Below are 19,545 nucleotides of genomic sequence, written 5' to 3' on the forward strand. Positions count from 1 at the left end.
ACCCCTTTCCAGGGGGCTGGCTGGGCCCCTTCTCCTCACTGCCAAGTTGCAAAGTTGTGTGGTCACCTCCCCCCAGCTTCCCGCCCGCCCGCGCCCTCAGCCCTCGCCTCCCTGAGCCGGGACAAAGCCCCAGCAGTGACTAAGAGGAGAACAGGAGGAGGGACAGAGGGATGGGGAAAGCTGCACAAAGGAATTCCTCACCCCAAGCCCCCTGACCGGCAGCGAGTAAAGAAGCAGATCTGCTCGCCCTCCCCCTTCCCCCCTCCCATCTCCCCACCCGACCAGGCACGGACACCACAGGCCACAGAGCAGCTGCAGGCCTTGGGAGAGGACCCGCACAGCCTCCTGTAGGTGGCAACAGTGCCACCTGTTTGACTGGTGGGGCTGAGCCTGGAAGAGGGAGGAGGCTGACAACTCGGAGAGGACCTGGGAAACAGTGCAGTGCACAGCAGAGGGCAGAGAGCAGAGCGGACCTGCTGCTGAGAAAAGGTGTGAGGGCTCGGGGAGGCTGGGGGCCACAGGCGGGAGTGGCAGGGCCGAGTCCGGCTCCTGCCGGCAGGGATTGGGCCCAAGGATTGAGCAGCACCCCTGGTCAGCTCCCCTGATTGGAGTTTTCTGGCTGCTCAGATCCTGACCCCATCCTACAGACAGCTCCTGGAGGGAGGTGGGACCCTGGACGGCAGTGTCTGGGGTGCAGAGGCAGTACCCGACGTACGGCTGGAGCCCGAGGCAGGCTACTACCACTCGGTCCCAGCATGGGAAGAGGCAGGGGACCTCCCTCTGGGTTGGCTTTTTCCTGGGAGGGGTGTCAGGGTGGGGAGAGGTTTCCCTCCCCCCAGCTTCAGCCCCCTAACTTCCATCCCTACCTCAACCCTCCTTTCCCAAGGCAAGCAGAGGGTAAGAAGGGCTGTTTCAGGAGGAGCCACACCCTCCTTTCAGCCACTGTGCACCCCCTAAAGACTCCACAGCTTCAGGGGAGCCCAGATGACAAGGCAAGGGGTCGTGTTCCTCAGACCACACCCACTATGGGTGTATCCAGGGGCTCCTTTACATACTCCAAGTCACCTAGAAACCCATTTTACTGACAGCCACTAGTGCGCATGCACATACAAATGCTGACACAAATCCCACACCTTCTCATGTAGAATCAAAATCACACACCCAGCCTAGTCTGGGGATCAGTAAGCCAGCTTGGTCTCAGCTTGACCCCAAAGTACAAGGTCCAGTGATCCCCTGCCCCAAGACAACCACAGCCCCCATACACACCTTTGCCCTGTATTTGTTGTACTTTCACCAAAGTGTCCTCAGAGGGTGGGGCCCCTGAAAAGGAAAAGGCGGGGACTGGGTTCCTGGCTGAGGTTCGGGGATGACTGGGCAGAAAGCGACAGGACTGGGGTGAGAGGGCTTAGATGTTCCAGGTGTGTGCGGGCAGGAAAAAGTTTCCTTCAGAAGGTAGGGAGTGACCCAGGCAACCTGTTCCCCTCAAGACTTCCTCTTATTGGTAGTGCCCCCTTGCCCCTGGGAGGTGGAGACAGACAATCTTTCAGTTCAGGGCTTTGCGATGTGTGCAATCTCTGTATCCATAGCAACTGACCAACTAGCCACTAGCCAGCCCTCCCTCAGCCCCAGGTCAGGCCTGGTGCCTCTCCTTCAGGTTACTCCTGGTTCCTATGGTGGAAGCCTCAACACGGGGCCACCTGAAGTTTGGCCAGATCTGCCTCAACTTGCTAAACCGTGTTTGCCCCACCCCGGGGAAGTTTCTCCTGAGTCCCCACCCCAGGCAACCTCTCCATCCCCAGATAGGGATGCTGTTGAAAGGGGAGGAGATAGAGAGAGTGGGTGTATATCCTGCCAGGAGGCTAGACCTCCAGGGTGTCCCACTGACTTTCCAGGTATGCAGATGAAAGGGAAAGAAAGACCCCGGAAACTGTCCCCTTTGCTCACCTCCTCATCCAATCTGGCACTTGGGACCTGCCCTGTGACCTCCGTTGCTGAGCAGCGGCCCAGGCCTCTGCTCCTCCCCGGGGCTCCTCACATATACTGGGAGGGAGGCTGAGATCTGCCTTCTGCCAGGGTCCCTGATAGCCAAGTGTCCCTTCCCCCAGGCCCTCACCATGGGCGAGTCTCCCGGCTGCTGCTCGGTCTGGGCCCACTGCCTCCACTGCCTGTATAGCTGCCACTGGAAGAAATGCCCCAAAGACAGGACACAAACCAACCAGGTGAAGTACAAATGGGGTGTGTGGGGGGTTGGAAGTCCAAGGCAGAGGCCACTTGGAGGGGATAAGAAGGCCAGGTGTGTTCAGAGACAGCGGAGGGGAGGGGATAGGGAAGGAAGGGGCTTTCTCTCCCCAGGAGGAAAATCCCCTCAAACATGGAAAGAACTACGTGCAAAAGCAGAGCACCCCCATGCCTGGCGGGAAGCCCCCTTGAGCTGCCCTCCATTGGGGACTCTGAGCTGAAGTGGGGATGGGGTGTGAGCTTCTCTCCTTGCCCCTTTGCAGTGCGAATGCATCTGGTTTGGCCTGCTCTTCCTCACCTTTCTCCTCTCCCTGGGCTGGCTGTACGTCGTGCTCATCCTTCTCAATGACCTGCACAACTTCAATGAGTGTGTCACGGACCCTCAGTGTGTCAATGAGCGTGTCACGGACACCTCAGCAGACATGTCAACCTACTCCCCACCCCGGGACTCCAGGGTGCTCGGTCATCCCCAGCCCTGCCTGGCTTGCCCCCCTACCCAGCCTCCTTGAAAACCCCTCCGTGAAGTCTCCCCAGTCCTTGGAGCCCCTGACCCCATGAAGGGCTTCCCCTCACTCCCTTCTAGCCCCCATCCTAGAGCCACCCAGCCCAGCTCCCCTCAGGCCACTATTGCTGCCCTTCCCCCACTCGGGCACCTCCCTCTCCCCTCCCACAGATTCCTGTTCCAGCACTGGGGACACTGGATGGACTGGTCCCCGGCATTCCTGCTGGTCATCTCTCTACTGGTCACATACGCATCCCTGCTCTTGGTGGGTCCCGGGGCAGCTGGTCTAACCTTAGCCCTTCCTTCCCGCTCAGCTCTACCCTGTCGCTCTCACCCTGGCCACTGAGGGGAGGGGAGGAGGGAGGTGTCAGCCTGGGAAGCCCACTCAGGGAACCCCCTCTTGGCACCTCATGACTCCCACCACCTCTGCCCCCAGCTCCTGGCCCTGCTCCTGCGGCTCTGTGGCCAGCCTCTGTGCCTGCACACCGCCCACAAGGTAGAGTGGGGATGGGAGCAAGCGGGAGACGGGTACACTGGGCCCGGCGCTTAGCCAGTTCTTCTATCCCTGGGCACGAGCTCAGGACCTGAAGCCCAGTAAATACGTGCTGAGTGAAAGAAGGACAGTGGTTGAGTCAGGAGAAGAGAATGGTCCTGTTTTCATAGAGTGAGGGGCAGCCCAGGCAGCCACAAGCCCAGGTTGACATGAAGATCCCTGGCCCCCCAGGTGCTGCTGCTCCTCATTATACTTCTTGTGGCCGCTGGCCTTGTGGGACTGGAGGTCCAATGGCGGCAGGAGTGGCATAGCTTACGTCTGTCACTGCAGGTGAGTGGCTGATATCCAGGGCTTAGCGGGGGACACCTTCGCCTGTGGCCAACCCCAGGACACAGCTTGCTCCCTGGTGCCCCGAGACTCCAGGTAGCTCTCAACTTCAAAAGTCAGGTCCTAGGAGGAGAAGGGGAGGGCTTCCAGGGAGAAGAGCCCTCCTCAACAGCTCTTGTCCACAGGCCACAGCCCCATTCCTTCATATTGGAGCAGTTGCTGGCATCACTCTCCTGGCCTGGCCTGTGGCTGATACCTTCTACCGTATCCACCGAAGAGGTGCCAACTCCACCCTCCCACGCACCCGCACTGGCCATCAGTGCTCCTGCCTCCTGCTGCTCCGTTTCCTGCACCTGCACTCTGCTTTCTGTCCCCAGGGCCCACCACTGTCCTTTCTCTATAGCCTGTCCCCCACTCGCCACAGGTCCCAAGATTCTGCTACTGCTCCTATTTTTTGGAGTTGCCCTGGCCATCTACCTGGTGCCCCTATTCATCTCCTCAGCCTGTATCATGGAACCCAAAGACTTACCCCCCAAGCCTGAGCTGATGGGACACCGAGGGGCCCCCATGGTGAGTGCTGGGCAGAATGCCGGCAGGGCAGGGAGGGTCTGCTCCTCTAGGCTGCTGCGACCAGGCCTGTGGGTTCCCAGGCTCCCACCCTTCCCTGCCACCTCCTCACCTTTCCCAGCTGGCCCCCGAGAACACCCTGATGTCCCTGCGGAAGACAGCTGAATGTGGAGCTGTTGTGTTTGAGACCGACGTGATGGTCAGGTGAGGGAAGACGGGGTCCCCTCCCAACCCGAGTGACACAGCAGGGAAGCTGCGGAAATGATGACCAGCCCCAGAGCTTGGCCCTCTGACTCCCCTTGTGCCTTCAGCTCCGACGGGATCCCCTTCCTCATGCATGATGAGCGCCTGACCAGGACCACAGATGTGGCCTCTGTGTTCCCACACCGAGTCAACAGCCACAGTAGCGACTTCTCCTGGACTGAGCTGAAGAGACTCAATGCCGGGGCCTGGTTCCTACAGGTGAGGACAGCCTTCTGGAAGAGGCAGCCACGGGCAGGGGCACTCGGGGGTGGAGTTCATTCATTGATAAGCATCTGCTGAGCCCCATGTTGGGCGACAGGTATACAGTCTCTGCACTCAGGTCATTCCCTCCCAGTAAGGAAAGCATCTAGGCAACAGGCTATCAGAATATGAAACCTCCAGCAAGAGCAAGGTCTTTACTGGGTAGAGAGGAGAGAGAGGTCGCTGTTGGGCAGGGGGAGTGTGGGAGAGGGTCAGGAGTGGTTTCCCAGGAGAGGATGCCTGAGCAGCATATGAAGTGAGGGTAGTTTTTAAGATGGACAAGGCAGGGAACGGGAATTCTGGTCAGAGGGAAGAGTGTGTGTAAAGCCCAGAAATATGAAGAAGCCTTTCCAGAGAACAAAAAGTGGCTCAGTGGGAATTCCCTGGCAGTCCAGTGGTTAGGATTTGGCGCTTTCATTGCCTGGGCTCGGGTTCGATTCCTGGTGGAGGAACTAAGATCCTGCAAGCCGCGCGGCAAGGCCAAAAAAAAAGACAATGAAAAAGTGGCTCAGTGGAAGTGGGAGACAAAAATGCATGGGAGTCGTGGGAGATGAGACTGGCCGGGGGCCGGGAGAGCAGAGGCTCGGTCTCCGGGGGCTTTGAATGCCAGGCCTAGAAGTGTGGACCTCAATGCGGCAGGTGATGGAAATTATTTAAAAGGATACTTAATTTGTTTAGTTTTTCTTTTCTTGATTACCAAAGTAATACAAGTTCCTTGTAAAAAAAAAAAAAAAAAAAAAAGTAAAATGTCAGAGAAATAACCTAAAATTGAAAAATCTCCCGTAATCCAACCCATCTGTTGGATACGTATTCTGAGGGATTAAGACATATCTGAGCGCTTAAGAGTAAAGGACGTCTGAGTTTGCATCTTGGCTTCACCACTTCCTAGCTGTGTGAGCCTAGGCAACATTCCTTAGGGTCTCTGTGCTTCATTTTCCTCATCTATAAAATGGGAATAATAACAGTACCTACCTTGTAGGATTATCGGGAGGACTAAATAAATTAATACACATAAGTGCTTCTAATACTGCCTGGCACATAGTAAACATTTAATAAGTGTTGATAGCTCACTTTCTCCATGCCAGTGACTAGGAGGTAAGGTCATCTGTTGATTTCAAGGGGAGGAGAGGAGAGTGGCAGAGGTTTGGAACAGCCACCAGGAGGAATGGGAGAGGGAGCAAATCAAGAACAAGTAAAAGGATGGCTAAGTGGCACTGAGAGCAGAAAACAGGACTACAGTGCCAACAGCCCACGTGGTATGCTCTGCCCCCCAATTCTAGGGGTGGAGGAGGCGGACAATTGCAGAATTCAATCAGAGTTTGGGATTTGTGGGGCAGGAAAGGAGTTGACGGTGCTGTGGAAAAGTAGTTCAAGCTGCGGATGGACCATGGGTAGGGGATGTAGGTGTGGCCAGAAAGGGGCTGATGGATTGGGAGGAAACCAAGGGGTCAAGATCCCAGAGGTCTCCGTGAGACCCAAGGGAAAGTGTAGTGAGAGCGAGGAAGTTAGGAAACCGGGAGGGTAGGAGGTTGGGGCCAGAGTAAGGTATTAGAGGGTTTAGAAAAGGCCACAGTTTGGAGAAAGGAAAAACCCTGGCTCAGCAGTGGGCCGAAGCTGTACACCAAGTGGGGGTAATGAGTGAAGATAATGAGGATGGGAGGATGGCCTGGAGGCTTCTTCTGATCTTGAAACAATTTTCTTCTTCTTATAGAGGCGACCCTTCTGGGGGGCTAAGCAGCTGTCAGGCCCTGATCGGAAAGACGCTGAGAATCAGACAGTGCCAGCCTTGGAAGAACTACTGAAAGAAGCTGAAGCCCGCAACCTTTCTGTCATGTTTGACCTGCGCCGCCCCCCACGAAACCACACATACCATGACACTTTTGTGAACCAGACATTGGAGACTGTGCTGAGTTCAGGGGTGCCCCAAGCCATGGTGATGTTGCCAGGACCCCAAGTGCTCCCTAGTGCCCCTCTCCCCTGCCTTCCCTAGGCCATGATGATAATGCTGAGGCTTCCCCCCGCCCCAGGGCCCCACCCCAGCTCATACAGCCCATCCGCAGTCAGACCTCTCTGCCCCTGTCCCCACCCCCGGAATCCCTAGGCCTTCCCCAGCTTCATGCCCATCCACCCTGAACCACAGGTCCTCTGGCTACCGGATGAAGATCGGGCTCATGTCCAACAACGGGCCCCCCAAATGCGCCAGATATATGGACATCTGGGAGGCCACAGCACTGAGAGGCCCCAGTTTCTCAACCTCCCCTATCAAGACCTGCCGCTGTTGGATATCAAGTGAGTGCCAGAGGAAAGGAGCTGAGGGGATCACATGAGGCTTCATGGCGGGGAAGAGCCGAGGCTGGGAAGGCAAAGGCCATTCATTCACTCACTCATACAACACATATTTATTGAACACCTGCTATGTGTCAGGCACTGTTTATTGCAGGCTTTGGGAGTGAAAGAGACAGACAATAAACCACTGCACAAAACATATGCATATTGGATAGTGATAAGTGATCTGAAGACAAAAAAATTGGGAAGATGTAGTAGAGATTGGGAGAGAGGGGCTAGGGAGGGTCACAGTAGGAAGAGTGGTTAAAGAGGTAGTGTCTGGGCTGAGACCTGACAGGTCACAAAGAGATGACAATGGGAAGAGCTGCAGAAGAGCAGGAACAGCAGCCTTGTGAGCGAGGGGAAGGCAAGGCTGGAGAGGTAGGCAGGGGCCAAATTGGGTAGGACCTTGTAGGCCACCAGAAGGAGTTTAGCTTTCATTCTACACCAAAGAGGTTGGTGCAAGAGAGGATGGATCCAGGGGAGAGAGGCGAGAGTCCCAGATGTGAGCTGGGCCCCAGAAGCTGACCCAGCCAGGAAACATGATAGACTTAAAAACATGCAGTTGCCAAGGTCTCTTATAATATCCTTGTGGTCAGATAGAAAAAAAATGTGGACTGAATGATAGCCCGGTTATCATATTAAGTATTTCAAGGACCTTTCCCCAAGTTGTCACCATGGGAGGAGACACGATATCAGGTTTGGCCCTCCCCTTAGTCTTGTCCTGGTCAACATCGACTGCTGATCATGTTTCCAAAAGGCATGAATTGGTAATGAAAACACTGATGGGGAAACGGAGGCCCTGAAAGGTCTAAGCACTCCAAGATGACGGGCCAAATGTACCAGGATGAAATGCAACAGAGATACATGTAAAGACCTATATTTGGGGTCCAAAAGAAGCTCAACTGCACAAAAACAAGAGAGGGAGACACTGGCATTAGCAGGAACATGTGTGAAAAAGACCAGGGCTTTGATTGAACACTGTGAATAATGAATGACACTGCCAAAAACTAGCCTGACCCTGGGCTGCCTTCACATGGGCATAGTGCCCAGAAGGCAGGAGGAGTTTTGCTCTCCTCGAAGCTGGTCCCAGCCCACCTGGGATATCACCTTCAGATGCAGGCTCCAAACTTCAAAAGGAACATAGATAAATTGGAGTAAGATCAGATTAGAGAGGTTTGTATGGGGAAGGGAATGGTAAGCGAGGTCCCCAGCCCCAGTTGAAGCGACTGGGGCTGTTGGGCCTGGGGAAGAGAAGACTCAGGGAAATGTGGTCACTGCCCCTCAGACCTCTGAAGGGATGTCATGAGACAAAGAGGAGAGACACATTTGTGTAGCCCCAGACAGCAAAGCTAGGACCCATAGGTGGAATCCACCAGGAGACAGAGTTGGTCAGGGGCTGCTACGCAAAGGCAGAACTGATGGCTCTGGGGCAGTGACACTGGAGATTCAAGCACAGAGAGGGGCTGTCTCCCTCCCATGCCTGGAGCGCCAAGATTCTGGATGTTCCCTATTTCTTCCCCGCCTCCACAGAGCACTGCACCAAGATAATGTCTCGGTGAACCTATTTGTAGTGAACAAGCCCTGGCTCTTCTCCCTACTCTGGTGTGCAGGGGTGGATTCGGTCACCACCAATGACTGCCAGCTGCTGCAGCAGATGCGTTACCCTGTCTGGCTTATTGTAAGGGCTCTGGGACTGCCACCCCTCCTCCTCTTTTCCCATCCCTGCTTCTCCTTAACCCTATCCCTCTCTTCCTTACTTATTGCCCCTCCTCCCCCCATATACTACCTGTGTCTGTATATGGGTCGCTGTGGCCACTGACAGGGGCTTTTTTCTATTCCCATAGCCCCCTCAAACCTACCTAATGATGTGGATCATTACCAATTGTGTCTCAATCCTGCTGCTTTTGTGGACCTTTCTCCTCCAACGGTGAGTGTTTTGTGCCCCAGCTTTCTGGGTCTTTATTCTCCCTAGGGTCCTGGTGATGGGGCTGATTCAGACTCATAAATGCTGCCTGGGGCTTGGGGTTTGGTCTGTTTGGTTCCTCGGAGATTCTTAGACCCTTCCTTATATATCCCATTGGCTTGAACCTGGGAAAGGCAGTCTGGGGGAACTCGGGGTCAAAAGGTCGTGCTTGAAGCTGGCTGAACTCATAATGAGAAGCTTTTCTCCCTATAGGAGATGTGCTAAGGAGAGAGAGAGAACCGGTAAGAACTTTCTCCCCTCACCTCATTTTTCTCCTCCTCTAGCCTTCCCCTTGCTCACTCCCTATATGCTCCTCTCTCCAGGCTTAGAAACAGCAGTGCTGCTGACCAGGATCAACGCTTTCATAATGGAGTGAATGTTCTGTCCTCGACCCCCACCAGCCAAAGTCTGAGGCCTGTCTGCATTGGCCAACAGCAAGGAAGACAGAATGGCTGAGGTGGAATGTTGGTGGGGTTGGTGTGGGGTGAAATTTGCCAACAGGAGGTTTTGAACTATGAGGGCCTTCTGCCCAGATGGTGGCATGCCCCAAGCTTCCATGGAATCTGTCCCCCTTGAGATTTCGACCTGAAGTGGTTAGGAAGACACTGAGTCACAAGAAGTTTCTCCCCAAATGAAACTAGAACAGAGGAAAAGACAAGGAGATTGCCAAGAGAATGTTTCTGATCTGTGTGCACGTGTTCTTGTGTAGAAGGCACAGGGTGTCAGGGGCGGGACAGCTTGGAACAGTGACTGAAGGAGATGACAAAACGGCCTTTCCTGGAGAACTATAAGATGATGGAGATATCGACCTGGCTTCATTCACTGTCTCCCCTGACATATGCAATTTATCTTATTTCCTGCCTAGAGGCTGGGGGCCAAAGAGCCCATCTAGCCATGTGCCTACAGGTGGCTTTTTGCTGTACACAGTCTTTTCTTCAAGACACATTCGTTCCTGAATCTTGTCCGTTAATAGGTTATTCAATGAATTGAATGCCCATTTGGCACAGTCTAATCTTCTCAGCGCTGGGGCTGGGTGGAGGATGCACCTTCCATCTAGGGTTGTATGTGACATGACATTGAGGGGTCATCATGGGGAGAATCGTGGGTTGGAGGTGGCAAGAGGTCCACCTGGGGCAATGAAGGGCTGCAAGTGGGAAGCAGGAGAGCAGCCGCCACAGGGAGCGTTCCGGGTGGCCCAGGCGCGCTGTGCAGACTTGCGCTGTAGCTCCACCTTGTGGTCACCTGCCCCAAGAGGAGGGCCGCGCCGTCGTCACCCGTGACGTATTTGCTGAATGCTACCTGTTTCTTGTGCCCATTGGGGACCTGTGTCCTTGACTCCGTACCCCGAGGGCATGGTCCGATTTCCACAAGTTTTCGCTTCTCTGGGCTGCGCGCAGGGTCAGGTTGCCGGGCCCACCTTCCCCTCGAGGAGCAAGTTCCCCGGTATGTTTGCTGCTCGTGAGTCCCTGGGATAAACAGTTAAGATGACCAGCGCGGAGCTGGCCTAGGATAAGGAGTCTGGTAGAAGTGGGGGAGGGGCTAAGGCAAACACAAGGACAGGAGGGTGCTCTGGCTGACTCCTCAGTCCCCACCGCACCCACATTCACCCCGGTTCATGTCTCCACACGAAGGGAAATCGAACTAAGGGTCTGACGAGGTCAGGAGGTTCGGTTCTCAATTCCTCCTCTCTCGCCAGCCTGGGACCGGGGGCGGCACTGGCACCTAGGGACAAGACCCTCCTCGGTTGCAGGGCAGGCCCGGGAACTACAACTCCCAGGATGCCCCACGGCCACTTCCGCTCTCGGGATGGACCGAAGCGAATTTGAATTTGTGTTCCCGCCCCCTCCTCCTCCCCGACCCCGCCCCTTCCCTTCTCGCCACCCCGCCCTCGCCATGCACACACATGCACATACACACACAGGCCGCCGTCCACGCCAACATACCTGGCCTGCAGCAGGCGCGGTGGGCGGGGGCATCGGCGTGCGACGGGCTGGGAGGTGGGAGGAGCGCCGGGAGCCCACGCCGCGGCTGCTGCCTGGTCCCAGTCTTCTCGGGGGTCCACGCCGCCTTGGACCGCCTCTTCCACACACTACCTTTTCAAGCTGCATTTCCGTAGTTTTCCCTGTTCCCGATCCCGCCCCTCAGACCGACTGCTGGCCTCAGCTCTGGGGCGCCCAGGTACTGCCGGGCTCTCACCTCTCAGCATGGACCTCCCCCCCCACCCCCATCCCTACTTTTCTGTCCCCTCCCAGTCGCCCAGCCTCGCAGCCCCGCAGCCTCTTCCTCCCCTCCCATTCCGACCTGACCCTGACCACATCCAGGGTCTCCAACCCCCGCAGCCTCCACCTCTCAGCTCCCAGGCTCTCAGCTGCAGTCCTCTAGCCTCAGAGTCTAGACTCTCCGCCGGAATGCCCCAAGCCCTTGCCCCCAGCCCCTAGCCTTGAGCACTCAGCCCTGAGCCTGCCACCGCCCATCCTTCCTCTCTTCCCAGGAGGACTGGACAGCTATGGCGCACTTAACCTCTATAAGGTCCTGGACTGGAGGCTGAGATTGACAAAAACTTGAGGGCGGAGGGCCAAGGGGCGCTGCTCATTGGGGTTTGGGTGCAGTTGCTGTCGTTATTTTTAGCTGCTGACTCACAGCTTCTGGCATCCGGGTTTGGGGCTAGCAGGCTGGGCTAGGGGGCTATTAATAGAGCTAAGGCACAGCCCCGACCCAGTTCAGTTTAGAAGCACAGGGAGCAAGGAGCCTCCCCCTGCCATCGTGCGGCTGTGGAGATGTTGTGGACTGGGGCAGTGGCTGGACCAGGACCTCTCTGGCTGCCAGTACCTCAGCCTGGTATCTCTACCTTGGAACTCTTGAGGGAAAGCCCACGACGAGACTCCGGGCACAGCTCTCCCCTAAGCTTGCCATGGCTTGGGGCTCTGCCACAATGATGCTCCTGCTGTACTGAGAGTGAAGAGATGAGTCCCAAGTGGAGGGATTATTGTGCCCACGGCTTCGGCCTGCTTGGACCTACTCCTGGGCCAGAATGCTAGGTTACTAGGAGGAAAAGCTGTGGATTTCTGGTCCCCAAAGGCCGTCATAAGGACGGAATACTTCAGCATGGTCCTAACAGAGAGGGCACAGAGCTGACAGGATTTGCTAGCCCCAAACCAGACACAGCACTAGGAAGCTGCCGAATTCTGTGTTACTACCCTGCCATTCTTCTTTTTGTTTCTTTCCCTCTTGTTGGGCTCTGTCCCTACTCACAGGGGTCAACAGACCTCAGGATCTCTCCCTACTCCATAGAGAAATCTAATTCAGGAAAGCCACTGAGAAACTTGTCTCCACCAAGGTATGAATGATCCTTTATATACTGTCGTTCCTATGGGGCCTTTTTATTTTAATGGGGGAAAGTAGGAGTTCCCTAATCCATACCTTGGGAATGGTGGGGAAATCTTGATACCTTAGTAGACTAATCACCAAAATTATTCCTACCCACGCCCAATGTGCTAGAATTCCCATCCACCAAGGATGCACACCCACAGCAATGCCCCTTACTCGCAAACCAGAAAATTCCTGCTTTCAGCAATCCCAATCTCTGGCACCCAGGTGAAACCCGAGGGCTTTGGGGCAAGGGTGATTATTTCCCTACACAAAAAGATTGGGGTCATCCAGTGAAGCTGTACTTTCAAGAATGAGCCCAGGTTATCAGACAGCAGCGGGCCGCACTGCCCTAACCCCATCGGTTTGCTGAGGGAGGGCGCTGGAGAAACGGTGGATAGGAGTGAGAAACAGTCCTTCTCCCAAATCCCTTCTCAGGCTCCTCTGTGGCTTCAGTCTCCGTGTGGGCCTCCCGGTTGCCGAGCAACCACAACCTCCTGCAGGGGCGTGGGCTGTTTTCGACCTGTAGGGGGCGCCTGTCTCCCTGGGGCCTCAGGCTGGAACTCTAGCAGTTGGGAGGGGATTCCAAGTGTCAAAGCATCTCAAGGTTGCTGACTTGCCAACCAAGTCCAGTCTGAGCATCAGAGAGCCTGTAGAGTGGGGAGAAGCTCACTATGAATGTAAAGGGATGTAACTCATATTCATTAAAAATGAAAGTGTGTGTGTGTGTGTGTGTGTGTGAGAGAGAGAGAGAGAGAGAGAGAGAGGAGAGAGGAGAGAGGAGAGAGGAGAGAGGAGAGAGGAGAGAGAGAGCAGTCAATGGGGACGGGGTGTGGGGAAGGCAGTTTGACCCTCTCCATTCACTCCAGGCTTAGCAATATTTATTCCTCAATCAGAGCAGTTCAGAGGCCCAGGCTATAGGGTGTTTTTTGTTTTTCCTGAGCTACTTTTACGATGTAGGAAAAGAGTCTAGCACTCTATAGTATTGGCAAACTGCTGAGCATATAGAAGACTTTAAGGTCCTGAGTTACCAGCCTAGCCTAGACTTGGTAAGGAAGGAAGATATTCATTCATTTGTTCATTCAACAATAATAATTAACCTTAACCCACTGTGTACAAGGTAATGTGCTAAATGTTTTACATTTAATCCTCACAAAAACCCTATGATGATTTCCCTTTCACAGATAAAGAAACTGAAGCTCAAGAAGTAAAGTAACGGCCAAGGTCACACAACTAGTGACTGGGTTGGGTGTGACTGAGCAACCGCTGTGTGCCAGGGTCTAAGAATACAGGAAACAAGACACTCCTCTCTTTTCTCTACCTAATGAACACCTAGTCACCCTTCAGGAGCAAACTAAAAATGTCATCTCTTATGAAACTTTTTGTAAGCCCCTCATCACCCACAAGTAGAGTTGATAACTTGCTTTTTTGTATACCCCTCTGAAATAGCACTTTTCACAGTTACTGTAATGAAATGCTTCTATATGTCCATTTCTCTAACTTTGAGCCCCTTGGCGACAGGGTCTGTTTACTATTCATTGCCACTTGGATGTCTGATAGACATCTCAAACTCAACGTGTCCAAATCTGGACACCTGATCTTTTTTGCCCAAATGACCCCTCCCCTAAAGCGGTCCTCATCTCAGTTGATGGCAGTTTCACCTTTCCAGTTGCTCTGGCCAAAAAACCTTGGAACCACACCTCATATTCAGTCTGTCAGTAAATCATGTTGACTCTCTCTTTGAAATACATCCAGAAACCAATCACTTCTTATCACCTCCCGTGCTACCACCCTGGTCCAAACCACCATCACGTCTCACTGGCATCACCTCAGTAGCCTCCTGACTGGTCTCACTGCTTCACCCTTGTCCCCTGTGGCCTATTCTCCACACGGAAGCCAGAGTGATCCTGCTAAACGCAAGTCAGATCATGTCAGTTCTCAGCACAAAAACTCTCCAATGGCTCCCCATCTCTCTCAGAGTAAAGCCAAAATCCTTCAATGGCCTACAGGCCCTATACAATCTGGTCTCCTACTAAATCTCTGATCGTATCTCCTAGTACGTTCTCCCTCCCACTCTGCTCCAGCTACTTGGTCCTCCTTGCTGTTTCTTGAACAAGCCAGATGCACTTCTTACCCGGGACCTTTGCACTGGCTCTTCCCTTGCTAGGTATACTCTTCTGCATGGCTCCCTTCCTCACCTCCCTCAAGTCTTTGTTCAAATGTCACTTTCTCAGTGAGGCCTACCTTGACCAGCCTATTTAAGATTGCCTCTATTCTAATTTCCAGTTTACAGTAAATACAGGGTATAGAGGAACAAGATAAATGACACCACGAGGGGGAAAAAAAAAAAACAACAGACAAATCCAGAAGTAGGATATTCTACAAAACAACTGAGTTGTACTTTTCAAAAAGCCAATGTCATTAATTAAAAAAAAAATAAAGATGGGAGACTTCTAGTTCTGGACCCAAGTGGAGTAGACATGCTTCTCCCTATTTCTCCCACTAAGGACAGCTAAAACTCTGTATGTGATATATAAAAGAAACATAGGAAGATGCTAAAAGAAGGAGAAAAGGACAGACTTGACTAGGTGACTTGACTGAAAACAAAAACATGAACAGAGCCTCAGAGACATGTGGGACTATAACAAAAGACCTAACATTCATGTCATCGGAGTCCCAGAAGGAGAAGAGAAAGGGTGGGGGCGAAAAAGTCCTCAAGAAATGATGGCTGAAAATCTCCCAAATCTGGCAAAAGACATAAACCTACAGATTCAAGAAGCTGAACAAACCCCCAACACAGGATAAAGTCAAATCCATGCCAAGACACATTATAATCAAACTTTTAAAAACGAGACAAAGAGAAAATCTTGAAAGCAGTAAGAGAGAAACACCACTTTACCAACAGGGGAAAAACAATTTAAGTATCAGCGATTTCTCACCAGAAACCATGGTGGCCAGAAGGAAGTGGCAACAACATATTTCAGGTGTTAAAAGAACTGCCAAGCCTGGATGCTATATCTAGTGAAAATATCCTTCAGAAATGAGGGAGAAATCAAGATATCCTCAGAAAAAGGAAAGCTACGAGACCATGGCACCAGCAGACCCACCCTAAAAGAGTGGTTAAAGGCAGTTCTCAAAACAGAAAGGAAATGATGAAAGAAGAAATCTTGGAACATCGGGAAGGAAGAAAGAATAGAATGAGTAAAAACGTAAGTACGTACAACAGACTTTCCTTCTTCTCTTGAGTTGTCTAAATAATGTTTGATGGTTGAAGCAATAAGTAAAACATCATCTGATGTGAAGCTCAGTATATGTAGAGGAAATATTTAAGACAACCATACTATAAATGAGACATGGTAAAGAGACCTAAAGGGAGGTAAGTTTTTTACACTTTCCTCAACCTTTTAAAATGACGACACCAGTAGGTCTTTGTGGTGACGAAATAGTTTTGTATCTTGATTGCAGTGGTTGTTACAGAAATCTCCGCATGTGGTAAAATGGTATAGAACTATACACACACTGTACCAATGTCAATTTCCTGGTTTTGATATTGTACTATAATTATGTAAGATGCAATCATTGAGGAAAACTGGGTGAAGGGTACACGGGCCCCCTCTGTGCTGTCTCTGCAACTTCCTTGTAAATCTATAATTATCTCAAAATAAAAAGTTTTTCTTTTAAGATTGGGGCTGTTCTAGTGGCTAAAGACACGAATGCAATGTGACAGCCTTGATTAGGTTCTGATGTTAAAAATGTTAAAAGGCAAGTTTGGAGAAATTTGAATATAGACTGGACATTAGATGATATTAGATGATATGAAATTATTGTTAATTTTCTTAGATGTCATAATCATATTGTGGTTATGTGGGAGAATGTCTTTATTCCCACAAGATGAATGCTGAAATATTTAGGGGAGGAGTGTAATGAAATCTGTAAAGTACATTTGAACGGTTCAGAAGAAATTGTAGATAGATCGATAAAGCAAATATAACAAGACATTGCCAGTTGTTGGCTCTGTGAGGAAGATATATAGGTGTCCCTTGTACTATTCTTTCAACATTTCTGTATGTTTGCAAGTTTTCATTTTTAAAAAAGTTGGAGAGGATATGTGGAGGATATACATGTGATAAAGCAAGTATAGTAAAATGTTAATGAGAATCTAGGTGGCAATTGGCTGTTTGTTCCCTGTAAAATTCTTTCAGTTGTTCTGTATGTTTGAAAATTTTCATGTTAAAATGCAGGGGTAAAAAGCTTGAAGAAAAATGATCACAACCTCATGTCCTTCCCTAGTACTCCCAATCCCGCTTTCTCTGCTCTTTTTCTTTTATCCCATAGCACTTATCACCATATATCGTAGTATATACTTCATTTATTTATTGTGCTATTTTTTGTCTGTGCCCTTTCACTAGAATGTGAGCACCCCAAGGGCGGGGATTTATTGTGTTTTGTTCTGTTTGCTGCTGTATCCTCAAATCCTAGAACAGTGTCTGGCACATAGCAGGTGCTCAGTGAATACTTGTTGACTTAAGAATGAATTTCTGTAGCCCTAGGGCCTAGGTCAAGGTCTTGCACAGAGTAGGTGTGCAATGAATGTTCGTTGAACTGAGATCTGAGATCTGCAGGAGAACTTAGAATAGACCTGTTGGACTTGAGTGGTTCAGAGCGTGGACTCTGGAGTCAAATGGCCAGGATTTGCATCCTGATTCTGTCACTTCCACCTGTGTAACCTAGCTGTATTAACATCTCTGAGCCTCAATTTCTCGGTAAAAGTCAGATAATAATAGTAGCACCTTGGTAGGGGTTTTGTTTGCATGTAAAGCACTTAGGACTTTGTGAAGACTCAATAATTGGTAGCTAATGACAAAAAGAACAGCAAAAAGATAAGAGTTTTCCCAGCATGTCATCCTTCTTCCATCCGCCAACAGACTGAGCCAGGAGAGGCTAAGGAAATGTCCTTGGATAAGTATTCCCAACTTCTTCTCCAGACCCCCGGATTTCTTTCACTTCAGATCTCTTCTTACCTTTCCTTCTGCCCTGGACTTTCTTTACTCTCTTGGCATCCTGAAGCTCTTTGCCCCATTATAACCATGCAGGAGTGGAGTTGAGGAGACAGGAATCTGTGCGCCAGGGACAAAAGCTTAGAGCTTCCCTTTCCTTCTGTTCTAGGCTTGAGTCCCTCATTGGTGATGGAAGCAGGTCAAGTGTGAGGTTGCAGTCATTTCGGGGCCTAGAGGTTGAGAGAACAATAGTCCTGAGGAAGAGGCCCTGACAAGAGAGTAGCCTCCTAAGCTGCCCTCTTCCTTGGTCCCCTGTTAGGAGAGAGCACCTCCCTCACCCTGCTCTAACGTCCCTTCGATCTGTTCTGCCGCCTCAAGTCTTTACTTCTGGTGGCCCCAGCTCAGAGCAAGCCCGGGGACCCATTGAGCATCTCCCTGCAACTCCCTCTTGGTAGTGGGGTGGGGTGGAGTGGGCCGAAGACAGGCTGAAATTGGAGATGAGGGGGCACGAGAGGGGGGGCTGAGCTCACCCGTGGCACAAGTCCCCTGTCCCTGCCCTAGGGTTGGCCCTACCCCGGATATCTGGGGAGCTGGGGCTGAGCCTGGGGGCGCCACTGCCTCTGTTCCTTTAAGGAGCCGCTGTTTAGCATTCCTGCCGCTGCCGCTGCCGCTGCCTGACTCTGCACGCTGATTGGCTGGAATCAACTGAGAAGGGAGCCAGGGAGAGATGCTCTTGACTCCACTCAGATCCATCCTGGGGACCAGTGCGGGAGCGGTCCTCGCAGCACCCAGCTTCTGCCCAGGCTCCCGCTTCTTCTTTGCTGCTGGGCCTCGGCCCAGGAGCCACGACGGGCGACACGGAGCCGCCAGTGCTGGAGGGGGAGCCGTGGGTGCGGGGCAGCGTGGGGGCAGAGGCCCCGGGACGCCCGCCCGGCCCCAGGCCCCGCTCCGCCCGGGCGCCCCCACGGGTGCCCCCCCCTTCCTGGTCCGAGCAGTGTGAGTGTGCCCGGGAGCCTGGTGGCAGCGGCGGCGGCGGCAGCGGCGGTGTGGAAACCGGCGTGGGCTGGGGGGTCCGGGCCGCGGGGGGCAGTGCCATGCACAAGCACCAGCACTGCTGTAAGTGCCCCGAGTGCTACGAGGTGACCCGCCTGGCCGCCCTGCGGCGCCTCGAGCCTCCCGGCTACGGGGACTGGCAGGTACCCGACCCCTACGGGCCAGGTGGGGGCAATGGAGCCAGCGCCGGTTACGGGGGCTACAGCTCGCAGACCCTGCCCTCGCAGGCGGGGGCCACCCCCACCCCCCGCACCAAGGCCAAGCTCATCCCCACCGGTCGGGATGTGGGGCCAGTGCCCCCTAAGCCAGTCCCGGGCAAGAGCACCCCCAAACTCAACGGCAGCGGCCCCAGCTGGTGGCCCGAGTGCACCTGTACCAACCGGGATTGGTATGAGCAGGTATGGATCAGTAAAGGGGGGGGTGGTGGGGCAACCCACGGGGGCTGGGGAGTGGGCGCCTGGAGGCCTGGGGTGCAGCACGGGTTCCCGGGGCTCCCAGCCCGCAGACCCTGAGCCCTAACGTTGCAGCTGGGCCAAGAGAGGCGGTTGGAAATGTGTGCTTCCCAGTGTGTCTGTTTGGGGGTCTCCATTTGGAGGGGATTGGGAGGAGCTGTGTGTCAGGAGGCGAAGGCATGGCGGAGGGGCACATTCTCCCGTGTGGGGGGATTGGGTTCGCCTCAGCGTGGGCGGGGGGTTTAGCAGTGTCTCTGTGTCTGGCAGGGGGCGGGAGGTTCTGCGGGGGCTGTGTGCGGTGTGTGTCTCCACAGGAGGGGAGGAGGGGGCATGGTGCTCTGTGTAGGGGGGACATGTGTGTGTGTGTGTGTGTGTGTGTGTGTGTGTGTGTGTGTTGAGGTGTGTGGAGGAAGGCAGTGGAGCTCCTGTGAATCTATGTCGAGGAGCCCATGTGCCCAGCTTGCTGAGCTTCATCCCTTGATGCCATGAGTCCCTCTCCGTCCTAGTCCCTTTGTGTGTGAATGTGCACATGGACATGTGGGGATGTCTCTCTGAATGTGGAGGTGTCTCTGTAGATGAAGCTGCAGGTTTGGCTCTGTTTGCCTGTGTGTGTGTGGCTACATGTATATGTGTGTGAGCATGTGGCTGCAAGTGTGTGCACGCGTGTGCCTCTGTGTGTGTGTGTGTGTGTGTGTGTGTGCGCGCGCGCGCGCCCGTGTGGTGTCCCTGGTGAGAGGCGCTTGACAGGCAAGGGA

The 19,545-nt window shown here is 53.1% G+C and overlaps 2 protein-coding genes across 14 annotated transcripts in view; both read left to right on the plus strand.

Annotated features, from left to right (window-relative positions):
- Positions 1–416: 416 nt before the first annotated feature.
- On the plus strand, positions 417–10,726 carry GDPD2 (glycerophosphodiester phosphodiesterase domain containing 2). 7 transcript variants are annotated; one of them, XM_036839590.1, is made up of 16 exons: positions 417–489; positions 2,106–2,219; positions 2,502–2,605; positions 2,912–3,005; positions 3,177–3,236; positions 3,465–3,563; positions 3,746–3,839; positions 3,985–4,130; positions 4,249–4,331; positions 4,439–4,589; positions 6,343–6,564; positions 6,772–6,920; positions 8,490–8,637; positions 8,804–8,886; positions 9,136–9,164; positions 9,246–10,725. In XM_036839590.1, the coding sequence occupies exons 2-16, from the start codon at positions 2,115–2,117 to the stop codon at positions 9,296–9,298; spliced, it is 1,620 nt and encodes a 539-aa protein (XP_036695485.1). In that variant the 5' UTR covers positions 417–489; positions 2,106–2,114; the 3' UTR covers positions 9,299–10,725. The 7 variants fall into 7 exon arrangements, 5 of the variants coding, with proteins under 5 accessions (XP_036695485.1, XP_036695484.1, XP_036695486.1 ...); XR_005018306.1 differs by lacking the exon at positions 8,490–8,637 and having other exon boundaries at positions 9,246–9,358; XM_036839589.1 differs by lacking the exon at positions 9,136–9,164 and having other exon boundaries at positions 9,246–10,726.
- A 186-nt stretch (positions 10,727–10,912) lies between these two features.
- The window catches only part of DLG3 (discs large MAGUK scaffold protein 3), a 63,049-nt gene continuing 54,416 nt past the window's right edge, over positions 10,913–19,545 (plus strand). For 5 of the 7 annotated variants that reach the window (XM_036839587.1, XM_036839588.1, XM_036839579.1 and 2 more), the window contains exon 1: positions 18,058–18,736. In XM_036839587.1, the coding sequence (XP_036695482.1) occupies positions 18,380–18,736 (357 nt within the window). In that variant the 5' untranslated portion in view covers positions 18,058–18,379. Of the gene's footprint in view, positions 11,101–12,176; positions 12,260–13,472; positions 15,498–18,057; positions 18,737–19,545 lie in introns of those variants that run through there. The other 2 variants (XM_036839582.1, XM_036839583.1) reach the window with 2 other exon arrangements.

The sequence above is a fragment of the Balaenoptera musculus genome, chromosome X (genome assembly GCF_009873245.2).
Source record: "Balaenoptera musculus isolate JJ_BM4_2016_0621 chromosome X, mBalMus1.pri.v3, whole genome shotgun sequence".
In the NCBI taxonomy this organism is placed as follows: Eukaryota; Metazoa; Chordata; class Mammalia; order Artiodactyla; family Balaenopteridae; genus Balaenoptera; species Balaenoptera musculus.